The 25,087-nt window shown below is 41.4% G+C and overlaps 1 protein-coding gene and 1 non-coding gene across 2 annotated transcripts in view; both read left to right on the forward strand.

Moving 5' to 3' along the window:
• Nucleotides 1-25,087, forward strand: part of ghrhrb (growth hormone releasing hormone receptor b) — a 70,181-nt gene that overhangs the window by 12,175 nt on the left and 32,919 nt on the right. The window contains exon 2 of the mRNA XM_085375356.1: nucleotides 2,953-3,061. Within this exon, the coding sequence (XP_085231482.1) occupies nucleotides 2,953-3,061 (109 nt within the window). The remainder of the gene's footprint in view (nucleotides 1-2,952; nucleotides 3,062-25,087) is intronic.
• LOC146614741 (5S ribosomal RNA) lies at nucleotides 8,979-9,097 on the forward strand. Its single transcript, XR_014907030.1, has one exon. It is a non-coding gene; the product is annotated as a 5S ribosomal RNA (ribosomal RNA).

The raw sequence follows: 25,087 nt of genomic DNA on the forward strand, positions 1-25,087 counted from the left end.
CTCTTCTACTGGGGACAGGAACTCATCCCTGACCTGGTATGAACACTCCTCCTGCTGAGGACCATGGCCTCAAATTTGGAGGTGATGATTCTCATTCCCACCACTTCATCCTCGGCTGCAAACCATTTCAGTGCGAGCTGGAAGCCATCACACAATGAAGCCAACAGAACCACATCATCTGCGAAAGGCAGAGCTGAGATTCTGAGACCAACCAAGTGAAAGCTTTCCACCACTTAGCTATGCCTAGAAATTTTGTCTTTTTACAAACAGAATTGGTGACAAACAACAACCCTGGCGAAGTTCATCACCCACTTGAAACGAGTCTGACTTATTGTTGACTATGCGGACCAAGTTCTTTCAATGGTTGTATAAGGATCAAATGGCCTGTAGCAATAGGCCAGACACCCCATAATCCCCAAGGACCTCCCACAGGACATTCAGAGGGACATGGTCAAATGCCTTCTCCAAGTCCACAAAACACATGTAGACTGGTTGGGCAAACTCCCATGCACCCTTAAGTATCCTCGAGCGAGTAAAGAGCTGGTCCAGTGTTCCATGACACAATGAAAACCGCGTTGTTCCTCCTGTATCAGAGGTTTGACTACCGGACCAACTCTCCTTTGCAGCAGCCTGTCATAGACTTTCCTGGGAAGGCTGAGAAGTATGATGCCCCTTCTTAAAGATGGGAACCACCACCCCGGTATGCCAATCCACAGGTACCGCCCCTGATACACGCAACTTGTAGAGCAGTGTCAACCAATGTTCCCTCTAATTTTTCATGTGTCTGAGCGAACACACAAACTCCCTGAGCGGTCCCTTGGACCACTGTGAGCGACATCAGACGTGTGCACTGTGGTCACGCCAGCATTGAATCCATCCAAGTTACATGGTTTATTAAAATAAGCAAATTACAGCATTTACATTTATGTTAGACTACTTTTAATTAACTGCTTTGGCACACTTACAATGAAAATTAAAAAAAAATCTTGTTCATGATCTGTGTAGTATGTTAACACTATTGGAAGTAAAAAATAACTTGAACTCCAATTTTGAAAACACAACTTTCTTTTTTTTCTTTTTTTATATAAAGCTCTGACTTGTATTATGAGTCTGTGGTCTGGGAGAGAGTCTGTAACTCTTTGTCTGCAAAATACAGTATATAATGACCAATGTTGGGCAATTAATTATATAGTTACTTCTTCAAAAAAGTAACTGAGTTATGCAAACAATGAAGTTTTTTGCAGCTGTTTACCTAAAAATGCAGCCAATGCAGTTTTTTAAATAAACATTTCAACAATCAGCTGTTCTGCATCAAATTTGATGCCACACAAATTATTTGTGCCACTCCAAAAAATAATTTCTGTCCACTATGAGATAAAGGAGAACAACAGCCTGATACCTGCAGGCCTGACAACAGGAGATGTATCACTCCTGTAACACCTGTAACATTCAGAAGTTGCCTCATTGTTCTGACACACACAACAAAACTATTGACTACACTACACACTAACTACACAAGATTTGCGCAAATCTCTCACATCTCAAAACACCGCCGTCACTCCTAAAACGTCCCCCTTTCTAAACAACTAAATGCCATGTTGCCATATCATTTTTTTGACTGGTCGACATGGTACATTGTTCCACCAATAGGAAAGGGTGGGGGTTTTTTTGTTTTTGTTTTTGACCACAGGCGTTTTCGAGCGTTTTCCTTATAAAATGTATTTACTGTTTCTTCCCGCAGTAAATATAAACAACGATAGTATTCAGAAAGAAAACCAAACATTGCAGATAATTTTATCATAAGTCTGGGTTTACGTGGCTTATCAACACAATAAAAACTAATAAAAACATTATTATTGGCTGGACTATGGGATAAGGTGGCATTGTTCTAATCCCATATGGGAGCAGCCAGTCACTTACTGACTAACAGTGCAAAACAGAATTGTTAAAGTATTAGTTTTAATTTCAATTCAGGTTAGATTTCTTTTTTGCGCGCAACACAGATTTTCTGTGCGCAGAGACCGTGCCAGCAGGGTTAGGGAACATTGGTGTCAACCAAGACAGCCCTGCAACATACAGAGCCTTCAGGAACTCAGGGTGAACCTCATCCACCCCAGGGGCCCTGCCACCAAGGAGTTGTTTAACTGCCTCAGTGACCTCACCCCCAGAGATAGACAGGTTGTCCCCCTCCTCCGAAGACCCTGAAGAAAACTGAAGAAAACCATGAATCATCATATGAACATTACCTGATTGAAGCAGTGCAAAGTTACAGAGGTTTTATTTGAGTCACAGCTAAGAGTTTTGCAATTTGTCATAATTTTAAAAAGTTTACATTTCTTCGGTACTGAGGCTTTCTTGTCTGTACGCAATGGTAGACTGGTGTGTAAAAAGCAAGTGAATAATGTAGAAAACAGAGATTTTTAAATGGGAAACTGTTCTTGAAGTACATTGAGAGGGGAAGAGAGCTGTGCAGGAAGTGCGATTTTGTGTTTGGTGGTTGTTGAAATAATTTGTGAGGTTTAAGCTGAGATTCTAGCGTTTCTGGCAAAATACAATATATATATATATATATATATATATATATATATATATATATATATATATATATATATATATATATATATATATATATATATATATATATATATATATATATATATCAAAGAATTGTTCTATGTGGTGAATATTACATTACAATGTGTCTTATTAAAGCCTTTAATAAAAATAAGTAATACTTTTGGGAGAGGCCAACAACAGGTTCCATATGATATTTCTTTAATATATGGTCAATAGTATAACAAAGTCCAAAACACAACCACTACTGAACTACTGATTAATAACATTATCTTTGCCATTATCATGTCATGTAAAAGAAAATTATGGTATTTCTGCACTTCTGTGTGTCTTTCTGTGTTACTGGACTGTGATGAAAGCTTTTTTTCTCGCCTTCAGACAGAGGCCATCCACCCAGATTGCGCTCTGGTTGTTCAGCACATGAAGGCTGAGGAAGAATGTTATCAGATCCTCAAGCAGGAGGAGAACAACCACTCTGCTAAGACAGGTCAGCCCGTGTTTTAATCTCACAATGGGAACAGATATTTTCATGGTAGAAAGCATTTCACACTGGGGACAAATATACAGTCTCAACGAGGTCTAACACTTACTATAGTGTTACATTAGAATGGTATTCTTTAGATTTCATATAAGGCAGATAAGCCATATGTTGTGATGCTTCCAAACTTTTCAGAAGAATAACCAAAACACCTTTTTAGTTATATTTTATAATACTGCTACATTTTCAAAATTTCACACGACACAGTATGCTCTAATGTTTTATAGAGTTACACCTAAACCATGAGCTGTTCCACACCTTCACATTTTTTTCTAGCCATTATTCTGGTATAGGTTGCGCTTGATTTCATCTGTCCAAAGAATGTTTTTTCTGAATTTTGGTGGATTTTTTTTGTTGTTGTTAGCATCCATAATTTCTATTCTTGAGGCTTGTCACTTGCATCTTGCAGTGAACCCTCTGCATTTACTTTCATGCTGTCTTCTCTCTATGGTAGACTTGGATATGGATGCCGACTTCCTTCAGAGTGGTCACTTGGTTGGCTGTTGTTAAGGGGTTTCTCTTCACCATGCAAATACTGTTGTCTTCTGTGGACTTCCAGGTCTTTCTTCATTGCTGAGTTGCTTTCTTTCATTCTCACAATTGACCAAATCAACTCCTTCTCTCCAAAACCAATGCCTTTTATCTGCTTAGTTGATTAAGATATAACAAAAGAACTGCCCACATCCATGCATAAAATTGCCTTTGAGTCAATCGTTCAATCACTTTTGGTTGACTTTTGGTTTTTAAAGAGGGTGTAACATGCACAGGTTAAGGAGCTGAAACTCCTAAACTTGTCACGGCTGGGGCAGCAGTCGTGTAGTGTATTGAGAAAAGGATCCAAAATGCAGGTACTGGCTGGGGTGCGAGTGAGTGTTTATTTACAGAAGTGACAAAGTGGCAAAAACAGGAAGAGCAGAGCGGGGAGCTAACAAACCTAAACTGGGGAAAACTAAAGAACTAACCTGAAACCAAACACTCACGGGAGGAGGAGAAAGATGGCAGAGAGCCGCAGAATGAACACCGGGTTACACAGAGTAATGCAGACTGACACGGAGTAACACAGACGACGCAACAGAGAGCACAGGAAAACACAGGGCTTCTATACACAGGGCGGTAATCAGGGAATGGGAAACAGGAGGGAGCCACAGCTGGGAGAAACTAGGCTAACGAGGGGAAAAGTAAAACTGAACACATTGACATCAGGCATGAACATGAACCTTCAAAGTAAAACAAGAAAAACGACTTTACTAAGACACGGACTAGACAGAGTGAGACAGACTTGACACGGAACTAAACCTGCAATAATAATAACCATAATCAAAACAGTATCACTAAATAATCAGAACATAAATCATAATCAGAAAAACACCAACACATAAGAAACAGAAAAAGCTGGGTCAAAATGACCCAGAACCATGACAAAACTTCCCTCAAATGAAAGTTGAGACACATTATGTCCATATATAACTATAACTGTACAACTATAATTGGATGTTTCAGTAAACAGGTAAAAAAACAAAAACAAAGCTTGTGTCAGTGACCAAATATATATGTGGCTAACTGTATGTAAACCATTTACAACAACAGCACTCTGAGCGCTCGACAGCCCCCCCACAATGTTTTTATTACCGTTTGCTGACGTCAGCCTGCTTTTATAACAACATGCTGATGTCTGACTTTTGACCAATGACTGTGAAGCATTACATACTAAAATGGTATTTTGTTATCTTTACCCACATGATTAAAGCAGAACTGGCTAAAATAATTGGCCAAAATCATTACATGAGAATTTTGAGCTTTTAAGCATTCACGCAGTGTGTATTTTTGTGATCATTCTAATGTCATAGAATTTTGTACTGAAAAAAATAAAAAGTGTGTTGTAGAGCTCTCTCCATGCCCTTTCATATGATACATTACTAAATATGGGTTCTTGGAGATTTTTTTCCAAGGTCAGCTTTGATCTTGGTAACCTACGATGAAGGTCAAGGTCAAATGCTTAGCCAACCTAGGTACTCATGTCCCCCAACACCTAGCATATTGTTGTAAAGTTTAAAGAAGACCCATAAAAAATTGTGGATAAGCTAAGGTTTTTGGTTTGACCTGATTGACCTTGAGCTGTTATTGGTATCTACCATTACACAAAATCTGAGCATGATATCTTAAAAACTGTGGACATTAAACTGCCAAAAAACAGGCAGCCAGACAAACAAACAAACTGAAAGGATTACATAGTCTTTCTTTTGGGGGGGAGAACAAACCGTCTCACCTCAAAACAAAATAAAAAAAAAATCATTGCCGTTTCCACCCCCTAAATAAAACAAGTGTAAACACAAAACAAGCATTACACTTGACAGTCCCTTTTCCTTGGTAGCACCTACATTTGGGGCCATCAGAAGCTAAATGGGCTCAAGTCATGTCACATAAAATTATAGCCATCCTGGGAACAATTTGAAATGTTCCATGATGTCACTGTTAAACATACATACTGATTTTACCGTACAGTAAAAATCCAAAGATGACAGAGATGTTGTTTTTTTAATCAAGCAATATTTAAAACATTGGTTCCTTTTACTGTTTATTTGATATCTAGGCCAACGTATATACTGTGCAGGACTGCATGTCCAGGAAAAACAAACAAACACACAAACAAAAACAACAACAACAACAACAACAACAAAACAGTCTAAAACATAACATATTTCAAGTGATTGTCCAGGCTTCAAAACTTAGAGTCTGAGGCTGGCAGAGGAGACGATGATAGTCTGAATGCCAACTGTGTGGCCAGCGGCGCAGATGGAGCAGTTACAGCGTCAAGGCTGGCGATGTCGAGGCTGGAGAGCTGAGCAATGGCTGCCATGATGATGAACTCAGAGATTGAAGCCTCCTTTCCAGGAGATGGCCAGCGGTGTGGGCAGCTGTAGCAGGTAGACAAAGGTGAAAAGTTTTGATGACAAAATCCTTCATCTTTATCAACTGATGTAGCAAATCCAATAACCAAGGAAGGCCAGAAACCAGTCTTTGTAGACTGTGATTAGCTGCCCCCTGGTATTCCTTACTGGGGCTTTTCAACCAATCATTGCACAACTTCTGCACTGTATAAATCCTGTCATAAATCATGAGGGGCTGAGAGCTGCTGGGTCCATAGTCGGCACGTTATTCTGTCATGCCGGCTGTGTAGCAGGAATCCAAGAACATTACATTACTCAAAAACAGCTGGAACTTTACAAAATAAACCAAAGCCTCGAACGAAAAAACTGACACAATGAATCTTATGTGGAAATATCAGTAGTGATATCATCAGACAGACGGAAACTAATTAAGTAATAATGTTATTTAATACTGAAGAACAACAGAAAAATAAGAGGGATCAAAAATTCATTAAATGGTAGAACTTCAGGTAATTAAGGCTAAAGGAGTGTTTTGTAGTTCACTTTTTAAATTGTAAATGTAAACTTACTTTAAGTTGGTATTATTATTATTATTATTAAAATATTACATTTTTTAAAATAATTATATGTTTATACATCAATCCAACAGAGCAAGAGAAGATTAATGGATTCATATCTGTGAGGGACACTGGTTTTATGACTGTTAAATAGATAAAACAGATCCGGCCTGTGTGTTAAATATCTAACTATTATTTATGATATGCTATTAAAAAAAAAACCTTAGCATTACCTTAAAAGCGTTGCTCTGTCAAAGCTGTTTTGAAATCTATAATTATATTTAAGGAATTATTTTTAAGCAATTATTTCAACTAAGCAAACACTTGCACACAAAGTTTTAGCACTGTACTATCAGGGGGAAAAAATTCAAAACAAGAAAATCGCACTTTCCTCAGCCTTGTCTTAATTTAATACAGTAAGAGATTACAAGTTCCTAATTTAATTTGAAGTCCTGTTATGAAGTATGTACGTCATTTTCATTTAATCTGATAACATCTACCAATAACAATCAATTATTTTCAAGTTAAGGAATTTTGTGTTAAAATCAAAACAAGAAAATTACTGCTATGCAGTGTGTATTTCGAAAAGAATAGTATAGGATACCAGTGGTCTGTGGTGTTATGGACTGAATACTGTGATATTTCCTATGTAAATTAAGAGAGAGAGAGAGAGAGATCTTATAGAGCATAGGCATCTACTTCTCAAGCATGTGGCTGAGCAGCTGTGGGATGAAAGTCTTGTCAAAATAAATCTGAAAGAACTTGGAAAAAAATGTAAATGATCATTTCTGATGTTGGTCTTTTCTGTGGAGCCTTTCCCACCCTAGGACTTTAGAAAATGCTGGAATTTCTTTCCGTTTAGGAAATGAGTACTGTTGATTTACGTAGTCCATGTTTGTCTTATAATGTCATGAAGCAACACACAGTGATTTGAGGTTAGTGGTTGTCTTCTGGTTTTTCTGGATTGCTGTTTCCTTATAGTGAGACAGATAGTTTCAAAGACAGTTGACATCTGGAAGGTCAAAGAGGGTGTCATCCTCAGTCATCCTCTGGCAGAGCATGTGTTCCAAATCAATCCTCCATGTGATGCTCGCAATGCTGAGTCAGAGATGGCTGTGTTGTTTCAAAGAGTTCAGAGTTACATGTTCTGCTTCCAATTGGGAAATTATAAGGATGATTTTGTAATGTCCTTAGAACTGTTTTCGCAGTCAAGTACTTTCCATATAGATACTAATTATAAAATATGGGCTTAAGTTACGTGAAATAAACTATCGTTTGCAATTACACAATTCACACTTTTAAGCACCAACTCTAGCATTTCGCCATAAAGCATAAAACATGGACATACTTTCTCAGTCAGAAAAATGAAGCCAATCCGAAAGTACCTTGTCTCTTTGCTGGTGATGTTATGGGGTCAGTCTCTTGTTTGGGGTCATACTAAATAAATAGTTCAGTTTGTTTTGTAAATCTTTTCAAAATGATGGATTGATTGTGGTATGAAACACTCGTTGGCCAACAATTTGTCAGCACAAGTTGTTAGCCAATGACCTGTGGCATCATGGTTGGAGCTGACACGCCTTGTTTTTTTTGCACCTAAGTTTGCAAAGGGCAGGAAAATCTCATCTCAAAGCTTCAAAATTAACATTCTGTGCCACCAACATGTTGTTTTTTATAATCCCACAAGTGACCAGACCTGTCAGTCTAAGCAGCCACAATTCTAATAGTAATAATCAAATACTGCAAAAGGGTGATTTAAAAATAAATAAATAAAAGTCACCAGCTTTACTATTGTTTGGAAGGATGATACCATTTGTTAAATTTTGTTTAGCTGAGCGTCCTTACCTAGAGCAAAAAGTTTAGATAGACCAAAAGGGTTGTATATTAATTGAAGCCCCATGCATACACAATATATTATTAGCATTATTATTATTGTTATAGGGAGGAATGACCAGGTGATGGAGAACAGCCGTGTGGGCTAGCTTTCCCTGACACCACACCCTGAACCCATTGCTCCACCCCTCCCCTGTAGCTGAGCCACAAACCACACCCAGCCACATTAATAATAATAATAATAATAATAATAATAATAATAATAATAATAATAATAATGCTTACAAGACAAAATGAAAAGAGAACAATTAAGAAAAAACAGTGAGATTAAAAACAGAGTCAAAGTTAAATATCAGAGGAGCTTCTATCCCCAAGCCATCATTCAGTAATGGCAGAGCTGAATGAAATGAGCAAGTGAATAAGGAGATTTGCTCTTTCATTTGAACCTTCACACACAGCTGGTCTAGCTGTCCAGTACAAACTGAGAACATGCTGCGGAGATAAAACAAGTGTAGCTTGTTTCACATTTGTTTTTCCTATATTAAATGTAATTACTAAAGACATGGTTTATACAATTTAACATATAAATAAGCTTACGGCCATACCACCCTGAGCACGCCTGACCTCGTCTGATCTCGGAAGCTAAGCAGGGCTGGGCTTGGTTAGTACTTGGATGGGAGACTGCCTGGGAATACCTGGTGCTGTAAGCCTCTCCTCCTTGAATCGCTACCTTATTGTGGTGGAGGGGTTTGTGTGTCCCAGGGATCCCAGGGGCTATGTTGTCTGGGGGCTTTTGCCCCCTGGTAGGGTCTCCCATGGCAAACTGGCCCTGGGTGAGGGACCAGACAAAGAGCGATTCATAAGACCCTTATGAAAAGGACACAGAGGGAACAGTTTACCCTGCCCGGGATAGGGTTACCGGGGCCCCGCCCTGGAGCCAGGCCCGGGGAGGGTGCCCGAGGGCGAGCGTCTGGTGGCCGGGCCTTAGTCCATGGGGCCCGGCCGGGCACAGCCCGAAGAGGAGACATGGGCCCATCCTCCCGCAGGAGGCGCCATAGGGGTCGGGTGCATTGTGTGCTGGGTGGCGGCCAGGAGCGGAGGCCCTGGCGGACTGACCCCCGCCTGCCAAGACTGGCAATAGGGACATGGAATGTCACCTCTCTGGTGGGGAAGGAGCCTGAGTTAGTGCGTGAGGTTGAGAGGTACCGGCTAGATATAGTCGGGCTCACCTCTACGCATGGCTTGGGCTCTGGAACCAGTCTCCTGGAGAGGGGCTGGACTCTGTCTCAGTCTGGAGTTGCCCCTGGTGAGAGGCGGCGGGCTGGGGTGGGTATTCTAATATCCCCTCGGCTTGCTGCCGGTACGTTGGGGTTTTTCCCGGTGGACGAGAGGGTTTGTTCCCTGCGCCTTAGGGTCGGGGAACGGGTCCTGACTGTCATCTGCGCTTATGCGCCGAGTGGCAGTTCAGAGTACCCAGCCTTCTTAGAGTCCCTGGGGGGGGGGGGGGGTGCTGGAGGGTGCTCCACCTGGAGACTCTGTTGTCCTGCTGGGTGACTTCAATGCTCACGTGGGTAACGACAGCGAGACCTGGAGGGGCGTGATTGGGAGGAACGGCCTCCCTGATCTGAACCCGAGCGGTGCTTTGTTATTGGACTTCTGTGCTAATCACAGTTTGGCCATAACGAACACCCTGTTCGAACATAAGAGTGTCCATAAGTGCACGTGGCACCAGGACGCTCTAGGCCGTAGGTCGATGATCGATTTTGTAATCGTATCAGCAGACCTGCGACCATATGTTCTGGACACTCGGGTAAAGAGAGGGGCTGAGCTGTCAACTGATCACCACCTGGTGGTGAGTTGGATCAGGTGGCGGGGGAGGACGCTGGACAGACTTGGTGCACCTAAACGCGTAGTGAGGGTGTGCTGGGAACGTCTAGCAGAGGCCCCAGTCCGCGAGATCTTCAACGCACACCTCCGGCAGAGCTTCAACAGCATTCCGAGGGAGACTGGGGACATTGAGTCCGAATGGACCATGTTCAGCGTCTCCATTGCCGAAGCTGCTGCATTGAGCTGTGGCCGCAAGGTGGTTGGTGCCTGCCGTGGTGGTAATGACCGAACCAAATGGTGGACACCAGAGGTGAAGGGAGCCACCAGGCTGAAGAAGGAGTCCTATCGGGCTTGGTTAGCCTGTGGGACTCCGGAGGCAGCCGACAGGTATCGACAGGCCAAGCAGAATGCGGCTCGGGCAGTGGCTGAAGCAAAAACTCGGGTGTGGGAGGAGTTCAGAGAGGCCATGGAAAAAGACTTTCGGACTGCCTCGAAGAGATTCTGGCAAACCGTCAGACGTCTCAGGAGGGGAAAGCGGTGCTCTACCTGCACTGTGTATAGTGCTGGCGGAGCGCTGCTGACGTCGACTGAGAAAATTGTCAGGCGGTGGAAGGAATACTTCGAGGACCTCCTCAATCTGACACGTCTTCCGAGGAGGAAGCAGAGTCTGGGGATGAGGGGAATGACCCGCCAATTTCCGGGGGCGAGGTCACTGAGGCAGTTAAACAACTCCTTGGTGGCAGAGCCCCTGGTGTTGATGAGGTCCGCCCCGAGTTCCTGAAGGCTCTGGACGTTGTAGGGCTGTCCTGGTTGACACGCCTCTGCAATGTTGCGTGGAGATCAGGGGCAGTACCTGTGGACTGGCAGACCGGGGTGGTGGTCCCCATCTTTAAGAAGGGGGACCGGAGGGTGTGTTCCAACTACAGGGGGATCACACTCCTCAGCCTTCCTGGGAAAGTCTATGCCAGGGTGCTGGAAAGGAGAGTTCGTCCGTTAGTCGAACCTCGGATACAGGAGGAACAATGCGGTTTTCGTCCTGGTCGCGGAACACTGGACCAGCTCTTTATCCTCTCCAGGATACTTGAGGGTGCATGGGAGTTTGCCCAACCAGTCTACATGTGTTTTGTGGACTTGGAGAAGGCATTCGACCGTGTCCCTCGGGGTGTCCTGTGGGAGGTGTTGCGGGAGTATGGGGTGTCTGGCCCATTGCTACCGGCCATTCGATCCCTATACAACCGTTGCAAGAGCTTGGTTCGCATTGCCGGCAATAAGTCGGACTCGTTCCCGGTAGGTGATGGGCTCCGCCAGGGCTGCCCTTTGTCTCCGGTTCTGTTCATAATTTTTATGGACAGGATTTCTAGGCGCAGCCAAGTGGCGGAGGGCTTTCGGTTTGGTGGCCTCAGAATCTCATCTCTGATTTTTGCAGATGATGTGGTTCTGTTGGCTTCATCGGGTGGGGGCCTCCAGCTCGCACTGGAATGGTTCGCAGCCGAGTGTGAAGCAGCGGGAATGAGGATCAGCACCTCCAAATCTGAGGCCATGGTTCTCAGCCGGAAAAGGGTGGAGTGCCCACTCCGGGTCGGGGATGAGTTCCGTCGTGGTGAAGAGGGAGCTGAGTGTAAAAGCGAAGCTCTCAATTTACCGGTCGATCTACGTCCCTACCCTCACCTATGGCCACGAGCTGTGGGTAGTGACTGAAAGAACGAGATCGCGGATACAAGCGGCAGAAATGAGCTTCCTCCAAAGGGTGGCTGGCCTCTCCCTTAGAGATAGGGTGAGAAGTTCGGCCATCCGGGAGGGGCTCAGAGTAGAGCAGCTGCTGCTCCACATCGAAAGGAGCCAGCTGAGGTGGTTCGGGCATCTGACAAGGATGCCCCCTGGGCGTCTCCTGGGTGAGGTGTTCCAGGCATGTCCCACCGGGAGGAGGCCCCGGGGCAGACCCAGGACACGCTGGAGAGATTATATCTCTCGGCTGGCCTGGGAACGCCTTGGTATTCCCCCGGATAAGGTGGAGGAGGTGGCTGGGGAGAGGGAGGTCTGGGCCTCTTTGCTTAGGCTGCTGCCCCCGCGACCCGGCCCCGGATAAAGCGGATGAAGATGGATGGATGGATGGAACATATAAATAAATACAGCAATTTACAGGATTCTTGTACAAGCCAGCACATGTGTTTAGATGACATCTAATCAGGTTATTAAGTGTCACCAGGCACTTCTTTCTGTGCTTCTCGTCCACAGGAAATGCATCATGAATGAACTGAAGTACATTATTGCCATTTTTATTATTTATATTACACTGGTTACATGTCAAATTTGCTCTGGACACGGTTTACTTTTATTTTTGTCTCACCAAAAGACAAGAATGTGATGATAAAAAAGCAATGTCCATAACTAAGCTCCTTAAAATTTATAGACCACTCCACCATTTCCTTCCCATCATATGAACTGTTATCAGATGATTATAGCGCATTAGGAGGTAGACCAAATTTTAAAAGGAGGCCGGGCTTGATAACAAATACTGAATCATCAATAGTGGGAGGTGAAGCTTACTTGTCACACTGTAGGCATGACTATGTTTACTGCGGCTGTTGAGCAGGGGAGAATGTGCTGGCGGGTGCACAGGTGGAACAGCGGAGTCCAGGTAAGTGAGATCAGAAGCAGGTGAGCAAGTGTTTGGCAGTGGCTCAATTCTTCTGGAGGGTGAAATGTAACTCTCAGGAATACTGGAGACCAACAAGGAAACTTAGATTTGTCAATCTAAGAAATGCATTATCTGAAGTCACTAGGAACAGGTCACGTTACCACAATAGCAGAGACAATGATCTAGCAAAGAACTGTTGCCACAGCTGATTCTGAAATATGGTGGCTCGATGAGAGAACCCAGAAGTCTGACAGAAATCAGAAATCTTGGAGAGGGAGAAAAAAACAAACCCCAGCATGTCCAAATCCTAACAAACATAAGAATAACAAATGATATTAGGAAAGAAACAAAACTGGAACATAAATCATTCTCGAAAACGAAAAGGCAGTGTGTAGACAAAGTGGAAAGAATCCCAAGAGTAGTGAGTCTGTAAGGAAGATATAAAATGTGAGGTATTAGCTGTTCTCATTCTGCACTTTGTTGTAAGGAGTTGGATCATCTTGAAGAAAGGATTATACCCAATTTGCAGATGAAATATAATTTGTAGAGTGCAGGAGAATTAAACATATTCAAAGAGCTGTGGATGGAATAGTTTAAATCTCTTCTTCTCTGCTAGGATTGCCATGTTGAAATGTAAACCTTAGGGCAGGGCTCTAGACTAACTTTTTGCCATGGGCGTACCGGTACGCCTAACTTTAAAAAGTTTGGCGTACCGGCACAAAAGTTAGGCGCACACAAATTTTATAATAATTTATATAATATAATGTGTTTTTCTGGATACACTGTGCTTTTTCAGCATTCAAAGATTGATGACACCGTGTCAGAGCACTGGCTATGAATTTCAGAAGGATCAGGCCTTAACATAACAGAAAAGTTAGCAATAGTTCTTTTCCTATTACAGCTACATCCACTTCTGTCGTGCCTAGGCTGCTCACTAGGGCTGTGTATCATCACTGATTTCTATAATCCATTCGATTCCGGTTTTCAAAGTCCCGATTCGATTCAACTTAGCCTCAGACAGTCAGAAATATTATAATTCTGATCATTTATCAGTACTGACTTCATCAGAATTGTGAACATCACGGCAGATGCCTTTGTGCGAAAGTAACTGAGAATAAAACACAGAAAAACATGAAGGAGATTTTCCTGGTCTGGCTTTTTATAGCAGATAACCTTAAAAATATTCTACAATGTTCTGCATATAAAGTTCAAATTTCTTCAGTATTGAACAACAGAAAAAATAGGCTTTCTTGTCCGAGGTCATTCAAGTGAAAAAAAGAAAAGAAAAAGACAGCAGCCGACAGCGCTGTAAACAACGGTAGACTGGTGGGTAATAAGCGAATGAATAATACAGAAAACGGAGATTGGAGACGGGAAACTGTTCTTGAAGTACAGAGAGAGATAGAGAGAGAGCTAGCTGTGCATGGAGTGTGATTTTAATAGTCGTGGAAGCAAAACAGCAAAACAGTTGGTCGCACAGGTGCAACCAAATATTTTTTTTTAGTCGCACCACTGAAAAATTTGGTCGCACTCTACAGCCCTGCCTTAGGGGCACTTTGGACAGAGTCGGTACTTCCACATCTGGTTTTCTTTCTACATGGTCAGAAAAGGGAGTTGGTTGTTTTTTTAGGCGAGATCACTCACAATACTAATTCACTTCAAAGCCTAAATGGAGAATATTAACTTTTTGAATTAGTTTATTGTCATTATACAGTTTTAATCATTCTCACAGGTTAGTCTAGCCCCAAAATGAATAGCTCTTTGGAGGCTATTGTTAAAGCCACTGAAGTAAATGTCTTAGTGATTTACCAAGTGCTCAGATCATTTAGTGGAGTGCTGTTGTTAATGTGTGTAGCCAGTGACTGTACTTAATGGTTAGTGTTACTCTCTGAGTATGCAATTCTGGCATTTATATATTTTCACTTAAACTTAATTTTATTTTATTTTTAATGGGGACCAGTGTACCACTATAACTCTGTATCAAGATGGTACCTTATACATTGTTGCAGAAAGACTTGCAGTGTTAAGCCTTTATTATACACTGTTGCAGACACAGATATGGACACCAAAAGACGTGACCACTAAGTAGTCATTTCTATTATATCTCACGCAAACAGAACATGTATTATGAAGGCATTATAGAATATGTGAAAACAGCCTTCAGACTTGATCACTTTCCTGAGTTTATGGGCTCAGTCACTCATTTTGGATCATAATGAGTAAAAAACGGAGTCTGATTGACCCTAGATTATCCAAGCCACATTGGCTAATGACTTGATTGACAAGCCAGTATGCATGTGGGTTTCACTATCAGACCCACTATCAGATCACACCTGACTTTAAAACACTAAGATGGTAATATCAAAGCCTCATAATGTTACTTCACAAAGCAGCTGTCGTAGCTACATCCATTGTCTAGATCAGAATCCACCCTTTAAAGTAAAACTTAAATAAACTAAAAGACGAACCGAGACTGAACTCTTACAAACAATGTGGCAGAGAGGCGAACACAGGAGGCACATGAAAAAGAAAAGCTCTTGGCAAAGCAACATAGGACAACAATAGAAATCATGGATCAATATTCAACAACCCAAAGGAAGAAGATTTAAGTTATAACATGTAGCGAGTTAATCTGACAGTAGAAAATACACACTGTGATGCTACATTAAACGTTTGATGTACAAATTTGGTTTAAATCAGGTGGGGAGTGCAAATAGCCAGCACATTGCAATATGAGTCATGAATTAGAGATTTAGAAACAATGCACTGTGTTACATTGTTGCAGGGGCTCCTAAATGAATAAATAAAGGATTTGTAATCATTAGAGTGACAATTTGGCCGTCAAGGTTAAAACAGGACATGTAAAGCACACCAAAACCATTTTCTGTTTCTTTCAGCTGTCCATTGGCAGAGAGATTTGGCAGCTGAAATTTTAAACTTTGTTTTGTTACCCCCCCCCCAAAAAAAAATGTTTTCCTCTAAAACTTCAGCTTAGGCTTGGTGTACAGTTTAAATTTGTTATATACTATTCATAAAATCTATATTAATACTACAGCAGTTAGCCTAAAGGGAGAAAAATCTACATGATCTGGTTCCTGATGTCTGTCTGCATAGCTTGATGTTTGGGCTATTCCTGCTTCTCTGTTCTGTCACTTCCACCTTTGCACAATCCTCTCATTCTCAATTTTCTTATAGCCAGTTATTACACTATTCAAACCGTTTTCTGTGGAACTCTCAGTTTTACATCTCTTCCTGGAGGTACAGAGCCTTACTCAAAGTCTCTGTGAGCCATCTGTTAAGTGTAATCATAACCACCAGTATTTAGACTCTGGAGCCCTGTCCTATTTCTTACCTTGATACACTTACACCATGCTACTCAGTTGCTTCAGACTGTAAACAGCCAAAATACTTCTATTGCATAAACTCTTGTACAATCACTAATGTTCCTTACTTTCACAGAGTTCTCCAAATAATTCTTTTTTTTTTTTTTAATTTTCCAGAAAATTTGAGTAGCTAAATCTAAAATACATTCATATGTCTTAGTAATAGTAGTATCCCCGATTGTCAGATTGACATTATTCATTGACATTTTAGTAAATTCATTATTAAATTATTAACAGTCAAAATAATCTGATTGTGTTAATATTGACACAAGGAAGCTACTGTTGGTTTACTGATGCGGAAAACTGTGGGTTTGCCAAGTGTAAAAATTATGAATTATAGTAGCTAAATTGTTTTTCATGCAATGAACCGCTATTGCAAATGAAAATGCTAGTGAAAACTGTTGGGAAATATAGGTACTTTCTTTACACATTAAATTTATGCAAACTCATTACATGAAGGTTTTATGCCTTAATCTGCATCACAATGCAATGATAATAAAGGGCAGATATTGTGGTACATGTATCAAAGGTCCCTTTTTTGTAATATCAGTAGTACTGTCACAGCAGCAGCAATGTACATGCTTTTTATTGAACCATGAAACACTGGACAGTTATAGCAGGGGGTAGTTGTAGCCAGATAGGAATAATCTCGAGATATTGTAAAGACAGTGTAAGGGGTATACAGGAAATATGTTTTAACTGACACTAAGTTAGTGTAATTTTCCTTCAGCTGTCGTCAGAAATGATGAAACCTTCGTCAGGCTAATCCAGACAGTTATTGTTTACTTGTATATGCTTTTTGAATTCTCATTGATCTTTTTTACCCTTATGTTTTGAGCCATAAGTGCCCATGAGAGCTTAAAGTGCATATTTATCAGTTAATTGTAGCAAACTTGGTTAGTAGGCTGTATCTATGAACTGTAAAACTGCAAAACACATAGTTCCACATCTGCTAATTAGTAACAGACTAAATAAAAGTTAGAAATTCACTCATAAAAATTGTAGGACAACCTTCTTGGATGGCCGATGCCAAATAGTAGGCCTTAATAATCACCACATACTTTCCTTAGAAATGCTCCAAAAGGCACAGACAGCCCAAACATAGTCAAGTGGTCAAGTTGAGTGACTTGAATTAGCAGAGGTGAAGCCTATCAGCTTCCCGCTGCAGCTTACTTTAGCCCTGGAGGGTGCCGCTTTACAAAAATCCCAATCCACAAATCTAAGAAAACACAGCAACAAAATTAAAATCTTTACCTCACCACCTTACTGTGTGTGTGTGTGTGTGTGTGTGTGTGTGTGTGTGTGTGTGTGTGTGTGTGTGTGTGTGTGTTTAACTAATCTCTGCAAATGTTCAACAAAATATTACGCTAAGGCTGTGGGTAACTTGTTAATCATGTGCACATCTCTTAGGATCTGTCTTTGTTTGTTTTGTTTTGTTTTATTATGTCAGCCCTGTATGAATGCATTATTATGATGAAGAAAAATCACATTGTTTGACAATGAAAAAAACTGTGACACAAACCTAGAAACCAGAGACTTTGTTTGCCTTGTTGCCATAGGGCCTATTATGCTGAAATGTGCAAAGGTGTGCATCAATAAGATGTTCATGCATGGTGAGCATAATGATGCTCTTTACATCAATCTGTCACACAGACCATTGATCCTACTAGAATTATGGAGTCTCTGATGGAAGTAATTACTGACAGCATGAAAAAACAAAGGTCTTTCTGCTATGGATACTTTCTGCTAATAGAACACAAATCGCAACTAATAATACTGAGTAAGAAGAACCAGCCATTCATCTGTTGTGTCATCCTGTAATGCTTTTATTGCTACATATGAAGGGTTCCATCCTGCCTATGGAGTGCAGTTACACACGCCAAGTTGAATAAAAGCACTGCATTCATTAGTACCAACCAGTCCTTAGTCTCTTTGTGGCAGTTCATTACTTGGAGGGTCATTAACGAATTTAGATTAACAACATGCTGTTTTCTTTCAAAATAGCATATGCTTAGTCTAAGTTAATGTGTTCATGGACAATAGTTGTGATGCAGAAGCCGGTGGGTGTGGTGGGGGTTATGGGGGTCCGATGTTTGCTTCATCACTGCTTTGGCAGCCAATCTTCCAGCACTAGCCAAGAGCTGTGTTTTATTATGAATGAGTGGCGGGGTGTCTTTTTGCATAGCTCTTTTAATTGACACAGGAGCAAGGAGCTTTGATGTATGAGACGTGGTGGTGGAGAGACTGAATCCTCATTACTGCTCTCTTTTAAACTCTGCCACCGTCTCCATGCCTCCCTCGCTTGGAGCAATGCAGACTGCAGGGAGAGCTCATCAGGCAAGTGAGGGGAACAGCAGAGACAGAGTGTGGGTAGAGAGGAGGGCTGAGGACGACACCAAATGAAATGCCTTTTCACTTTCCCATAGTGGGGAAATCCTGAATCCTGTAGTACCTGCAGAATCTCAATGTTCTAATGAAGGAACTTCTAAAACAAAGCTACAGGAGTAACAACAGGACATACAATATTTTACTGTATGGAATGGCACAAACGTGACACATAGGAACATTCATGTTACATACATTTTTTTTGTATGAGTATGCCTCATGATTCAATAGCTTACAGAGCCAACTTTAGCAGCAGTAACTTGAAGTCAAAGGAGTTTGCAAAGAAAAGCGTCTGGACTTCTTTAAGTTGCTTGAAGACGTTTCACCTCTTATCCGAGAAGTAACCTAGTTACTCCCACTAGGTTCTCATCCGAGAACCTAGTGGGAGTAACCCCCCACAGAGGGACAAAAGGACCCCCTGATGATCCTCTAATCGCCTGAGCCAAGGTGTGAAACTGGGTGTGGGTCCCAATCAGCCAGAGTTTCGGGTGTGTTCATTGTGAAACCTGGCCCCACCTTATCATGCGAATTCCTGAGGTCAGATGGCCCAGGATGTGAGTGGGCGTTAAGGCGTCTGGGAAGGGATCTCAAAACTGGATTATAGATGGCAGAGAGTTGGTGTCGTAAACCCCCGCCTCTGTTCAAAGATGGTCGCTCACAGTGGACATAGATGGCTTCTTTCACTCCTCTTTCAAACCATCTGTCCTCTCTGTCCAAAATGTGAACATTGGCATCCTCGAAAGAGTGTCCTTTATCCTTAAGATGCAGATGGACTGCTGAGTCTTGTCCTGTGGAGGTGGCTCTTCTGTGTTGTGCCATGCGCTTGTGAAGTGGCTGTTTGGTCTCTCCAATGTAGAGATCTGGGCATTCCTCGCTGCACTGTACAGCATACACCACATTGTTAAGTCTGTGTTTTGGCGTTTTGTCTTTCGGGTGAACCAGTTTTTGTCTGAGCGTGTTGCTGGGTCTGAAATACACTGGGATGTCGTGCTTGGAGAAAACTCTCCTGAGTTTTTCTGATACACCGGCTACATAGGGGATGACAATGTTGTTGCGTCTGTCCTTCTTATCCTCCCTCGCTGGTGTCTGGTCTTCTTTTCTGTGCCTCTTTGCTGACTTTAAGAACGCCCATTTAGGATAGCCGCACGTTTTGAGTGCTTCCTTTACATGTGTGTGTTCCTTCTTTTTCCCTTCAGGCTTAGAGGGAACATGTGTAAAAGCCTTCGTTGTATTTGAAATATGTAGTGGTGAGGCAGAGGTCTAACAGTGTGCAAATCTGATCGGGTGTGAAGTTGGTCCTGTCCTCCAAGGAGCTGTCTTCTTGTAGTCGTTTTCTGACAGTCTCCAGAAAACGGAGGCCGTGGAGACTGTCAGAAAACGACTACAAGAAGACAGCTCCTTGGAGGATCGGGTGTGACCAACTTCACACCTTGAAATGCACCGTGTAGAACGAAAGACCATCGTACCTATCATAAGTTTACCAGTCTCACAAATCGTCTTCATAAATACACATTAGTTAACCGTTTATTAATAGGACTTTTGAGCTCAACGGTAATTAATTAGCAGTGGAAATAATTTCTGGTACGCGTTACAGAAATGTAGCAGTGACAATAATACTGTATGCTGTAATGGTACTGGGCAATTAGTGATACAAAAAAACTGTTTTATCCTGTGAATAAAAGTATATGTTTTTGTCAATGTACCATAATAACAGAAGCGAAACGCAATATTGTGTCAGGACAATTCACTATTTATGCACAATAAACAAAGGAGCGACAATTTCTGTTCAGCGCCAGACTTGCTTGTAACCTATATCACCAATTATGTTATGAAAATGATGTGTTAACTACAACAGCAGACTGACCTTTGTGGAAATGCTTGGAGCAGACTAACCTGTGAGCTGGAGTGTTCTGGGACGTTATATTTGGTCTTTGAATGGCTGCAATCCAGGCCATCCGTCGCCTCTTTGTTACTTCGGAAACATGGCTCGAACAATTTCTCTTCAACGACGTAATCCGATAACAACCGATCTCTTTACCCGTCGGCTTCCCGTGGCTGTCATGTGACCGGCTATTGCAGTTAATAATACAACGGCTTCTTGACATTTTTGTGTTTCTTTTTATCGCTGTGTGACTGATTTCAATTAAAAGCCTAGTACCTCTTGCCACGAGTTCCCAGAATCCTTTGTGGTTCTACCCCTGAATGACATTTTCAATCTCTATATAATATGCATGTTAAATTTTATATTTGGGGTGAAATATCAAGTCTTTTCAAGTAAACCGGTTCAAGTCCAATTCAAGTCCCAGGTCATTGGTGTAAAAGTCTAAGTCAAGTCACAAGTCTTACAACATTTTTTCAAGTCAAGTCTAAAGTCATAAAATTAATGACTCGAGTCTGACTCGAGTCCAAGTCATGTGACTCGAGTCCACACCTCTGCGGACCAGTACCTCCTCTTTGACTCCCATCACCCTCTGGAACACAAACTTGGAGTAATTAGGACCCTACACCACCGGGCAGAACATGTTCCCTCTAAGCCTGAAGGGAAAAAGAAGGAACACACACATGTAAAGGAAGCACTCAAAACGTGCGGCTATCCTAAATGGGCGTTCTTAAAGTCAGCAAAGAGGCACAGAAAAGAAGACCAGACAACAGCGAGGGAGGATAAGAAGGACAGACGCAACAACATTGTCATCCCCTATGTAGCCGGTGTATCAGAAAAACTCAGGAGAGTTTTCTCCAAGCACGACATCCCAGTGTATTTCAGACCCAGCAACACGCTCAGACAAAAACTGGTTCACCCGAAAGACAAAACGCCAAAACACAGACTTAACAATGTGGTGTACAGTGCAGCGAGGAATGCCCAGATCTCTACATTGGAGAGACCAAACAGCCACTTCACAAGCGCATGGCACAACACAGAAGAGCCACCTCCACAGGACAAGACTCAGCAGTCCATCTGCATCTTAAGGATAAAGGACACTCTTTCGAGGATGCCAATGTTCACATTTTGGACAGAGAGGACAGATGGTTTGAAAGACGAGTGAAAGAAGCCATCTATGTCCACTGTGAGCGACCATCTTTGAACAGAGGCGGGGGTTTACGACACCAACTCTCTGCCATCTATAATCCAGTTTTGAGATCCCTTCCCAGACGCCTTAACGCCCACTCACATCCTGGGCCATCTGACCTCAGGAATTCGCATGATAAGGTGGGGCCAGGTTTCACAATGAACACACCCGAAACTCTGGCTGATTGGGACCCACACCCAGTTTCACACCTTGGCTCAGGCGATTAGAGGATCATCAGGGGGTCCTTTTGTCCCTCTGTGGGGGGTTTCTCCCACTAGGTTTATATCTGGGACTCTCCACCATTTGACCTTAGAACTGAAGAAGTTTCTCGGATGAGAGGTGAAACGTCTTCAAGCAACTTAAAGAAGTCCAGACGCTTTTCTTTGCAAGCTCCTTTGACTACGATGACCTGGATGACTGAGAACCTTCACAGACAGTAACTTGAAGTCATTTCTCTATGACTTTATGACCCCATCACATCATTTTTGGCGAATTTTGGCCCATTCTTCTTCAAAATGTTGCTTCATTGAGCATTTGTTTATACATAGTTGTATCTGGAGTTGACAGGTGCGCCGGTGTGTCCAAAGCAAATGACTCTTTTAAGATGATGTAACAGCAAGATGCAGCCTGTTTCACTGGGTCTCCATTTCTGTAAAGAAATTTAAATAATTGTACAAAAAACATCCGAGGTATTGGCTGCATTGTTATATAAATAGTTGTATGTAACTTTGTTGTGTTCAAAATTTGTGCATAAATTTAAAAAAATTAAAATATATATTTGCATTTCAAGTTTTGAAAATGATTTGTTAGACATGTTGGTTGGTTCGTCAGAGTAAAAGAAAAAAAAATCTAACCTTTTCATACTTTTATGGTTTTTGTGTGATTTCAGGTTAATTGTATTAACAAAGTATATCAAAATGTAAAAAACTAACTGTAAATTCTAGCCAAGTTTTAGCTGTCGGGTAGACAACCTCACACTCCATTATAGAATCATTTTCATACAGAGTTCACGGTTGATGACTTAAATGTGTCCAGGTCCTGTGGCTGCAAAACAAACCCAAAATTACATCTCCTCAACCAACATGTTTGCCAGTTTCTATGAGATGTTTGTGCAGATATGCTGTGTTTGGTTTTCACCAAATATGGCACTCTGCATAATGGTCAAACATGTCCACTTTGGTCTTGTCTTACCAACAAGCCGTACTTGATTAATCTTTTTCTAATTGTCCTCTCGTGAACTTAAATATTTAACATACTAACTGAGACCCGTAGAGTTTGAGCTGAAGCCACATTAGCAACTTTTATAAAGGTCATCACACTTGCTGTTGAGCAGTTACTCATGTGCGTTTAATTATCAGCACCTGGCTGCTGTTTTACACTCCTAACTCCTCTTGGAGCAATAACGGTGTGCTTAGTGTTTCCACGCACTGGTTCTGTACGTTGTGTTGTCTTCTGCTAAATAAATAATGACAGAGTGAAATGTGTCATGCTTTATTGTTCAGCTGAGATTGCATTTATCTCATTTTAAGACCTGGTAAGTATCACATTACTCTTTAAGATGCCCTGAAAAACAAAACCTTCACTGTAACACTCTAGGTTAGTCAAAGACTAATGTTCTCATGTTTAAAAAAATTGAATAATATGTGTAAAGTGAAATCATGAAGGCGTCCCAACTTAGATAAGCAGAAGAGAACGAATGGCTGGATGGGTTTAGGAATTATAGGCTTTTTATAAATGTTTATACTTATACATTTTCAGAGGCTCAAAATTATTGGAACACACACATGATTTGAAATATCATATTAAAAGATAAAATCGTTTTTAATAATTGGATAAAAATCCAAATTCAGTGACTGACTACATGAAACCTAGAACACATGGACATTACTAAATGCTGCATTTCCTCCTGTGAGATGTCTATCAAACCTTTATTTTCCCTTAAGTTGCTGCTTGTTTGTGGGTCTCTCTGCATTCAATTTTATATTTAATAACTACTTTTAATAAAAGCATGCTGGGCTAGGCTGAAGGAGGACTGACATTGCCATTGAAGAGTATGCTGTTATTTTGCTGTAGGGAATTTGCACCTTGTTGCAAACCTGTTTTTACATTCAGGATGGTGTCTCTTGATTTTACACTGTGAAACACCTGCCTCCTCAAGAACATTCTTGATTTACCTTTTGACCCTACTGGGAACATTTGCAGTGTTGTGGTGACCAGAGACTATGGATAGTGAATGACATTTGGCAGCTACAGGTGACACAAATTGGTGATAAAGTTTTCTCAACTTCCTGGCAAACAGCTTAAGCGATTACCAATGTCAGCATGGATTGAGATATTACTTGGTAGTAAATACGTTTTTGCCAAGGGCTACCAAGGCAACCAGGGCCCGGAAAGTCAACAAACAACCAGCTTTCAGTTTCAAACTAATGAAGATCAAGTGAATTACTTCCAGTTGTGAATGCAACTGTATGACTCGCAGGCTTTTTCTTTACTATGTAAATACATCTATCATCATGCACTTTTTTGATGCTGTTGGCATTTATTCTTTTTAAGAACACATCAGTTTTTGAGTTGACCAATCCAAATGTTTTTTCTTTCATGGATTTATGGTTCATGTTTTTCCTAATCTAATGATGGCTCCTCTCACTTGCACAGGCATCTCTTTTGAACTCGTATTTAAAATTACTAATGATGATGATGATGATGATGATGATGATGATGATAATAATAATAATGATAATAATAATAATAATAATAATAATAATAATAATAATAATACATTTTATTTGAGGGCGCCTTTCTAAAACCCAAGGTCACCTTACAAAGAGAAAACAACATCAATAAAACAGTAGATTAAAATAGATTCTAATAAATTAAAATACAGAAACCAGCAAAATACAACTACAAACAACAAATTTAAAAAAACAAACAAAAAAACCCCCACGATTTGACAGCAAGTTTTAAAGCGAGTAAGCCAGGTTAAACAAGTAGGTTTTGAGTTGTGACTTAAGTAAGGGAAGAGAATCCATTTCTTAAGGCTGAAGGAAGTGAGTTCCAGAGCCGAGGAGCAGAGCGACTGAAAGCTTACCATAGTGGTAAGGCAAGCAGAAGGAACAACAAGATGAGTGGCAGATGAAGATCTGAGAGAGCGGGAAACTGTGGTGATACGAAGCAGATCACAGAGATAAGGAGGGGCAAGGTTATGAATACACTTAAACATGAGAACTAAGATTTTATCTTAGTTTATCCTGGCTTTTATGGGCAACCAGTGAGGCTGTTGAAGAATTGGGGTAATATGGTCTCTTAAGAGAGTACGAGTTATGACCCGAGCTGCAGAATTCTGAAGAAGTTGAAGTTTATGGAGGGACTTATTAGGGAGACCAAATAACATACTTGCCA

This window comes from Diplotaxodon limnothrissa, linkage group LG17 (assembly GCF_057381915.1).
Source record: "Diplotaxodon limnothrissa isolate DT_005_m linkage group LG17, D_limnothrissa_male_GT1.1, whole genome shotgun sequence".
Classification (NCBI taxonomy): Eukaryota; Metazoa; Chordata; class Actinopteri; order Cichliformes; family Cichlidae; genus Diplotaxodon; species Diplotaxodon limnothrissa.